Genomic DNA, 9,687 nt, shown 5'->3' on the forward strand with positions numbered 1-9,687 from the left:
CCTTGGACAGATCCCTTACGTCTCTCGGCTTCATTTTCTTGTATATGAAGTGGAGACAATAAAACCCACTACACAGCATGCTGGTGAATGTCAGGTGTTTGAATATAGACTGTGTACAGTGTCGATCCATAGGAGGTGCTCAATAAATATCCAGGTCCCTGTCCACTCTCATGGAGCATTGCTTAGATGTTACAATGCAGTGGAGGGAGCAGAGGATGAAGCAGCTAATATTTGGGTCTTTGTTTTGTTTTCCAAATCAAAGGAGAGGTGTAGATGACTCAATCCCTTGACCATGTAAAACTGAGCAAATGCACATGCCTATTGAAATGATAGGCATTTGAGTGCTTAAATTACAGAAGAGGGAAGAGAAGTTGAGATTCTCAAGCCAGTATTGACTTCAGCAATGAGACCCTACTTGGGTTAGGTGTATCTTTCCCCTGCATACTGTCCCCTCCGGAACTTGTATTTCACTTACAACATGCAAAAACTATTTCAGAGTAATATAAATGTCAAAGCAGTTATTTCCTATGTTTTACTTCGTTGTATAAAAAAAGTTAATACTTTAGTATTACTTTTGTGTATTCCATATGAAGACAGCCTGGAGTGCATTTGTCTATAGTCAGTTATCTCAGTTGGTTAAAATTCAAGTTTTGGGTTCTGCCCACATGTGATCTGACCACCTTCACTTGTCCAGTGACCACAGGTGGAAGGATCCTTCCCCTGTTCTGGGGGTTCTACTAGCAGATAAAAGCTTATATATGTTGTGCTCAGCTATGAAGTTTCCACTACAGTGTGTTCATTGAGATCTACTTATAAATTTTTCATATGTAGATTTCCTTTCAACAAATAATATAGAACTTAAATTGATTTTCCATTGTAACTATCAACAACACAAGTTAACATTTCAGCATGTGCTGGCAATCGTGTGTTTACCTTCTTAACTCTTTGGAAATCTGGCAGCAACAATAGCAAAGATTAAAAGATGCTGTGGAATTAAGCAAACAGCTTTATAGTCCACCCCTGCTCAGAGTACCTCCAAGGAGTGTCACTCCAAAATAAGCTGGCCAGGGTGCTCGTGACTCTCTCTCTCTGTCTCTCTCTCACTGATAATTTGTGTCACCAGTACCTAGGTGGGGTTGCCTAAGTTGTTTCAGAATCTCTTAATTTTACCTGCATCTCTGGATCCTGGATTCTTAATCTTTTAAAGTATTCTCAAGCCCAGTAGATACATAAGCCACAGGGAGTCCATTCAGGGGCTAATAGCTGCCCAGTTCAAGTGCTCCCTCTGAAAAGGAATGGAGCATTTTCACACACGAAAGAAGGACTCGTATGGGACTCACACCTGGGGGCTGGGGAGGTAGGTCTCTGGGCAACCTCCCATCTGGCTCCAGGTGAGTCCTGATCTATTCCAAATTTTATAAAAATCCATTTGCTTCTTTCCATGTTTATTTAATAGTAAAGCTCCTCCCTGGAGGCCTGGGAATAACTGCTAGAGGACCCGGGTTTCTTCCACACTCTGTTGTGCTCACTTTTTCTGTTTTTAAATAACAAAGAACTAAGACATCTCTGAAAATACTCAAAAGACATCCCTCTCTAATAATAATGATAGTGATTGTAATCGTAATGCTAGCACTGGTACTTTATATGCTGTGTGTCTATTATTATATCATTATTTAAATAATTACTTACTATTTCTATTTAAAAATAAAAATAGCAACCAACCACTAGGATCACATCTCTGCTCATTTAAGGCTCTTTGGAACAGGTAGTCTTATGTACGTTTTACAAATGAGGCTGAGAGGCTGAGCAGCATGCGCAAGGTCACTGCCTAATAAGTGATTTGAATCCAGGTGAGCCCTGCTCCAAAGCGCTGAGCTCTTAGCCAGCTTGTGATGCAGCCTCTTTGTGTAATATAATAACACATTTGTTTAACTTGGTTCAAAGGCAGCCCACTGAAGGTCGATCTCGTGATGGTGGTTTGCGTCTTGGAGAAATGGAACGTGACTGTTTAATTGGTTATGGAGCCAGTATGCTTTTACTAGAGCGACTAATGATTTCAAGTGATGCCTTTGAGGTTGATGTCTGTGGGCAGTGTGGACTTCTGGGGTATTCCGGCTGGTAAGTGGATACCATATGTCTTTCATACTACACCCCCTGCCTCTTAAATCACAGCTCGAGAATTGACTCTAGATCATACCTACATATTCTCCAACCTTCCAGTCCATGCTTTCCTGGAATTGGGGATTCTATGTGTACATGTTCACTTTGTCTACCTAATGTCCTGCTCTTTACACAGCTGGAGTTTAAACTCCCAAGGACTAAGGACTTCATCATCTTGTTACTATTATCTCGAGTACCTTTTATAACACTTCACCTGTAAAAATCCTAGCAGAGTCATTGGTAGATGTTATAATTATAGCATATTGTTAATAGAAACATTTTAGAGAAGATTGTGTCGAATGCCCTCATTTAACTTCAAACCTAAAGAGCCAAGTGTGTTGCCCCAAGATCTTATAGCAAATTAGTGACAGACCAGGACCATAACCTGGTACCCTGACCCCTTGTCTGTACTCTGTCTGCATAGCAAGCTGCTTCCCACTTGGACGGTGAATCCCATGATGGCAGAGACCATATTGCTAACTGGCACTAGGATTGTCAGTAGGTAAACTGATTCGCAGGCTATTAGTTCGGTGCAGTCAGTACACAAAGTCCATTTTAAAAGGTGATGCTGCATACCTTTTGTTTGTGTTGTTAGAGCATCTTTTCTCCTTTTAATGGTTCTACTGCACCACCAAAGAACCACTACTCTGCTTAGCGTTGGTCATGATCCAGAACCCTGAATACCCCTGTAGACAGGAGGGCCTGCATTCCCCAGTCTCTCTCTTTTCTGTCAGAGAGCAGGTCTAACAACATCTGAGGCAGGTGCTGCAGGGATGGGAAGTAGCTTCATCTTCCTCATCACCCCTCACTTCCCTTCCAGAGCCCCTTTCCCTAGGGATGGGCAGTCCCCAGAAGGGTAGTTAGGCCCAGATGAGCATTCATTGCCAGAGCTTGAGGGTTAGGAACATGGGCCACATCTTCCTTATGAGTCCCCCCAACTTCTTGCCATCTTAAGCTGCCAGTTTCTTGGTTGAATAAAGCAAGTTAAGAGTCAGAATGATGGGGGGAAATAAAAGGGGACATCTGTAATACTCTCAACAGTGAAGGAAAAAAAAGGATAATGAGTGGCCTTCTTAGAACACAGTGTATACCTTGCTAGTTAAATGTCAAATCCTTTTAGCCAAAATCAATTATTTTATTATTTTGGTGTAGAAGAGTCGATGAGACCTGTCTGTGAAGAAATTATCTCATTTTAAAAACTAATACCAGAGGTGGCCATTTGCCTTTCATAAGGTTGCAGAGATGGGGTGACAATATTCTGAGCGTAAACTTAGCTCTTTCTCCTATCAGTGACATGGGTCTTTTGAAATGCATATTGAGTTTGCCTTTTATTGTCCTGTGTAACAACAACAAGGTGTAATGTAATAGGAAGATGCCTGGAACTTAGCTCCACTATGGTTAAATCTTCAAATTTGGCACAAGGATTTTTAAGTAATTTACTTTGAAAAGATGGTGCAGAAGAGTCATTTTATTACCAATAGGGATCATGAAACTTCAAAAAAGAGTTTCTTTTCTTCTCTGTTCTCCCTGCATTCTCTCATGTGCCACCCCCCACCTCCCCACCCCCAAAGAGGAAGAGTGAGGAAAAGGAAAAGAGGGAGGGAGGGAGGGAGGGAGCGAGGGAGGGAGGGGAAAAAAAGAAAGAAGGAGGAAGGCTAAGAGGAAAAATAAAAAAAAGAAAAGAAAGAGGGAATGAGGGAAAGAGGAAAAAGAAAGAAGGGAAAAAAGAAAGGAGGGAGGGAATAAAAGAAGAAAATGGAAGAAAGACGGAAAAGAGAAAAGGACAGGAGAAAAGAGAAAGAAAAGAACGATCATATTTACTCTGCACTTTGAAAACCTTGCCCTCTTATGCTGAATACTTGGGAAAACGGAAGTTAGCAATAATTGGTCTCAATGTTATTCTGTTAACTTCGTACCTTCTTTCCTGCTTCGTTTCTGTCACATTTAAAGATTATCTGATGGCAGTGCCTAATTTTGAAGCTCATGTGTTCAATGTGTATTGTATTTGAAATCCTTTCAAAGAGCACTAAAGCAGGTTACACAGTTTAAGGGTCTTCACTGTAATTAAACAGACCTGGGTGTACTGTATGTCTGATTTTGAATGGCCTACTTACACCCTTGTTGCCAACAGGAAAGCATCCTCATCCAGTCTGCAAGGCTGGCAGGCTCCCTGTGCTGCTCTCAGGCAGAGGAGCATAATGATGCTGTCCTTTTCCCATGTTACCTGACGTGTGTGCTGGGTTGTGTGGGAGGGAGTACGGGCGTTTGTTGGAGGGAGTCGCTCTTTAATGAACAGCACAATGGAGGCTGGGTAATTAGAGCAGTTCAGAACCTTGAAACTGGCCTTTCGTCGCTGATTTGCACATTAGTAAGGCATTGCTATGGGGATGTTTACAGCAAGACTGTTCTACAGAAGACACGAAGGGTATAAATCACAAAAGAGAGGTCCAGAAGGAAAACTGCAGAGAAAAGAAAAACCCTATTAAGATAATTAGCTCATGGAAGATATTTCACTGGACAATCATTTCTCATATGAAGCCACAGCCTCCTCCTTTTGCTGGCTTTGCCCTGAAAAAAAATCAGTTTATTTTATTATTGTTTGGGTCAAGTTTCTTTCTTTGGGAGTTGTTCAGACCAGGGTAAGGTAATTTACATATTTCTATTTATATATGTATATATTTTTATTTGTGTATGCATGTATGTGTATATATGCATTGGAACATTTTAAATAGTGGAGAAATAGTTCATAAGAGAGAAGGTTAGTGGGCTTTCTGGATCGTGAATCAGCACATAGAAATTTTAAGTAGATTAGCCTGGATTGGATTCACAGGATAATGACAGGAGAATCTGCAAGAAGTTGCTCCAGCTAAATGCATTTCTCCAATTCAGTGAAGGCATGAACATGATACTTGAATAAATTAGACCAACCCAGGCACATTAAAAACATAATTCGTAAACTGTCATGCATTAAAAAGATCTTTAGGTAATCTTTTAGGAAAAGTAATTCTCATGTTTGTATTATTACTGTGGATAGAGTCAAATACTCCGAAGTTGAAGCTCTCGCAGCTCCTGGTAGGGGCCCAAGCATGGATCCCATTCTCTTCTCAAGAAGCTCCTGTCTGTATAGTCACTCACCAGCACATTCAAATTCTCAGCCTCCGTGATTTTCTTTTCTGAAATAATACAAGCTTTATTTTGCTGATTACAAAAATGATCCCTGCTCTTTATAAAATACTCAAAGTTACAAAAAAAGATAAGTAGTCAGAATTCCCACCACTCAGAGATGACCCCTGTTAATATTTTAGTGACTCTGGGGGACATCTCTGTTTGCCAGTTGTTCTTACCATTTTTGTTTTTAAATCATGAATTTTTTTGAGATTGTTAATAGCAGGGAAATTCAAATAGATACCAAAAAAAAATCTTATGGACTTAATTGTCCCATGATTTGGGGGACTTCATACCTTTACTGAAACCCATTTGAGGACCCGCTTGGGACCATGCTGTTTAGCAAACTGCTTTTTTCACCTCACAGTGTGTCCTGGACACCTTGACATTGCAGTAAATACGGGTCTGCACCATTGCATTCAGTGTCTGCACAGTGTCCTCCTGCGTAAGTGTCCGGTACTCACAGCACTACCTGAGCTGTCTCCTGCTTCGTGCTACTGTAAACGTGTGACCGCGAGCATTCTTGTGCACATCTTTGCCACTTTTGTGATTGCTTCAGTAATATGCGTGTTTACATTTTTTACACATGGGCCTTACCACCCTCCAGGATAGCCTGTATTGTTCTCTGAGGGATCTCCCTCCAGTTCCCAGTTAGCACTGCCTCTTCCAAGCCTTGGTGCTGTTCCTCTTGCACTCATGTTCTGCCCTGTTTCCTGGGAGAACCTAGTTTTCTACCTATTAAGTCTCGGGATTTGTACTGGGTACCTACTGTCCCAGGTGCCCCAGATCCTTGAGGTATAGGGTGAGGCTCTGTTTTGGTCTGAAACCTGACAGAATAGTTCATTTTCTCCCCAGGGACCTTTCTTTACTTGTAGCCATTGATAAAGACCTAATCAATGGCTTTAAGTTCCCTGGCTGAAGGAAGAGAAAAGGTACTCCTAATAGCATAGTAGGCATGTTGATTAGGAATGTGGGCTGTGGTAAGGATTAAATGGGAATATGTGCACACACACAGGGCCAGTAAGTAAAGTAGCTCCCAATGCTCATAGAAATAACCCACTTTGAAGAGCCCTGGACACCACCTTTCTATGTGAAAGTCCCATCTTTCCCAGCATGCTTCAGGTCTCTCAGTGACAGAAGTCAGGTGGTAAATGTGGAGCTCTTGCCTAGAACAGTACATTGTAGTAGATGCTTATCAATACATGGAGACTGAATCTTTTAAAATGCTTTCAACAATGAAAAATCTGTATCTGAGTAACTTTCAGATGGTTCAGATTTCGGGGGCTTATTCAAAACAACTATATTGGCAGATGTTTTACATTTTAAGGAGAAAGGTCTAAGAAGTATGGTATTACCTGATTAAAAGTATGTGTTTTTAAAACCGGGGGAGTGGTCATTGTTTTGTTTTGGTTTTTGCTTCTTTGGAGGCTTCTTTTTACTGTGGGGACACACAAGTACATTTTGGATAGTGTGGCTGAACACTGAGGAATAGAAAACCAACTCGATGGAATGGCAGTAGAATTTGTTAGAGAGAATTCTCACTTCCTACATGCAGGCCTTTGTTCTGAGTCATTGTCCCACTAATACATGCCGACTTGGGTTTCAGGTGCCATTACTGCAAGTCGTCCTGTCACGTGTCTTCCCTTCGTATTCCGTATGCCTGCAAGCTGCTCTTCCAGGAACTGCAGTCTATGAACATTATCCCCAGGTTAAAACTGGCCAAATACAATGAGTGAGGATGGGAAGGTGACTATTGAAAGAGAACAAACCATATGTCCAACGCAGTGCAAAATAGAAGGGACTGAGGACCATGTCTGCTCCTGTGAATAATTCCTTTGAATGTTCTCTCGGAAAAAAAGAAAAAATCGATGGAAAGGACTTTTTTTTTTTTAAGGTATTATATGTGTACATATCTTACCATTGCCCCCCCCACCCCACTCCCATATATGCCCTCACCCCCCAGAGTTTTGCGTACATTGGTTATGCTTATATGCATGCATACAAGTCCTTTGGAAAGGACTTTTTAACACTAGAAGACTGACTGGACACCCCTTGATCAGTGAGCCTCAGGCCATGGAAGAGATGCCAGCAATGTGGACTATAATGCATTTCCTCGTTCATGTACTGAATTTGATTTGCAAATGGACATGACCTAAAAGATAAATAAACTTTTATTTCTGTTCTGGTATCTTGAAATTTACTTGTTAGAAAAACCATCCTCCTTAAAAAGATTGTTGGGGTTAAATAAAACTCAAAGGTTTGTATGAAACTTGCATATAAAGAATCTGTTTGAACCCGTCCGGTGTGGCTCAATGGATTAAGCATTGTCCCATGCACCAAGAGGTTGCTGGTTCAATTCCCAGTCAGGGCACATGCCTGGGTTGTGGGCTCAATCCCCAGTGGAGGGCATGCAGGAGGCAGCCAATTGATGTTTCTCCTCTCCCTCTCCCTTTCTCTCTAAAAAAATCAATAAAAACATATTTTTTTTAAAAAAAGAGAATCTGTTTGAATCGGTTGACTGTGATCTGAGCAATATGTGAAGGGAAGAACTGTGGGAAGCACCAAGGGTGCAGTTGATAGAGCAGTGGCTTTCGTATCTGCTACTGTGAGAGGATAAATTTTTCTAACAATTGAATCTTGCCTTTATACACCCAAACTTCTTAACTTTAAGCTTGATGAAATATAATAAACATATTCCTACCATCTGAAGCAAGTTTGCCAAGGATGTTGCTTTATCTTATGGACTTAATTGCTACTATTTTGAATCTCCATGATCGTACCACGTGCAGTGTCGAATATCTGAAAATAATTCCATGGATGCGTTATAATTTTTCTCTTCCTTTCATTCCTGCCAAGATGTTAGCTGTCCATATTCTTTTTAATTTGACAGCCTTCTCCATTTCTAATTTGTTCTTAATTTCTCTGCCCTGAAGCCAGATAAATACTTATACTAAGGATTGTTTATAAAATAAGTCAGAAAAGCTTTAAGTAACTGTCTAAGGCTGCATTCCTAGCACGTCACAATGAACATGTCTCATAGAATATTAATAGGTTTTTAAATACTGACAGGAAACACATGCCAGTGTGAAATAGGGTTGAGAAAATGGTTATAACCAAGTTAAACATACCAAGGACTTTTTCAAAGCCTTTACCAAGCTACCATGCTCCAGGACTCTCCAAAAGAGGGATGTTCCGGGAAACAGGCTAGTCATCGACTTGAGAACCAAACCTCGACATCACTTGGTGTATAAATCCTAGAGACTTGACTGTAAAAGCAGAATGAAGGAGACACTGCGGGTGAGTAGGCCTTCCTTAGCCATCACCACAGGTCTCCAGCCACTTCAAGAAACATGAGGTGTAATAAAGACTGAGAGGTTCGAATGCACCAAGGTGTTGGGTTATGCCCATTGCCCTTTCCTTTCATCTGGCTTTGTCATTCTCAGAACTGAGAGTACCTAACGACGACCGTACTGGATGGAGTGTACAAAACATCTTCTGTACTTTGTGGGCCATTTAATGAGTTTTCTTGGGAGACTTTGACCATGTCCTATTATGTGACAACTCCACTTATCAACTTCACGGAAGACATAATTGCCTTGTAATGTGTGGCTCACCATTTCAGTGACCACTCGATGGGTCAGTTTGGGAAGAGCTACCGGTGTGCCGGGTTCATAAGGACCTGCCATGTGTGAGGCACTGTCCTAAGGACAGAAAGAGAGCAGCAAGTGCCGGTGCCTGAAGGAGCCAGACTCCTCTGAGGCCCAGACGTCAGCTGGTCATAGCACCATCAGTGATCAGTGCCAAGGAGGAATCTCGGCCATGCTGAGGGGGCTCCAGGCATAATGAGGACCTGCTCTGGAGATTTGGGACCGATTCTTCACAGGCATGATTATTCCCTTCATACAGCTAAAGAAACTGAGGCACTAAGTGGCTGGCGCCCCAGCACCATACCCACCACTGTTGGAAACAGCGTGGGCCTGGAAACCAGCTCTCTGAGTCGGCGTTGTTTGGGCTTCATCTGTGATTCTCTTTTCAGTTACCAGATGGGACCATTTTTTAAAAATTGATTTTAGAGATAGAGGGAAGGAAAGAGAGAGAGAGAAACATTAATTTGTTGTGGTTGATTCTTGTATGTACCCTGACGGGATCGAACCCACAACCTTGGCATATCAGGACTACACTCAACCAACTGAGCTACCCGGCCAGGGCCCAGATGAGACAGGTTTTTTTTTTATTCAAGTGTCACTGAGTGGTTGTTTTTCTTAAACTTTTCCCCCTAAAAAACCATTCTAGGCAATTCTGATCATTTTGCAGGGAGTCACCTAACTAGCCTTCTAGGAAATTCTCAGTCTCAAAGCTAAC

At 41.6% G+C, this 9,687-nt stretch overlaps 1 protein-coding gene across 1 annotated transcript in view; it reads left to right on the top strand.

The window, feature by feature from the left end:
• The window catches only part of POLR3B (RNA polymerase III subunit B), a 99,176-nt gene extending 91,399 nt beyond the window's left edge, over positions 1–7,777 (top strand). Inside the window, exons 27-28 of the mRNA XM_054719444.1 lie at positions 1,945–2,118; positions 6,932–7,777. Of these exons, the coding sequence (XP_054575419.1) occupies positions 1,945–2,118; positions 6,932–7,061 (304 nt within the window). The 3' untranslated portion in view covers positions 7,062–7,777. The remainder of the gene's footprint in view (positions 1–1,944; positions 2,119–6,931) is intronic.
• Positions 7,778–9,687: the final 1,910 nt, after the last annotated feature.

Source organism: Eptesicus fuscus, chromosome 7, assembly GCF_027574615.1.
Source record: "Eptesicus fuscus isolate TK198812 chromosome 7, DD_ASM_mEF_20220401, whole genome shotgun sequence".
In the NCBI taxonomy this organism is placed as follows: Eukaryota; Metazoa; Chordata; class Mammalia; order Chiroptera; family Vespertilionidae; genus Eptesicus; species Eptesicus fuscus.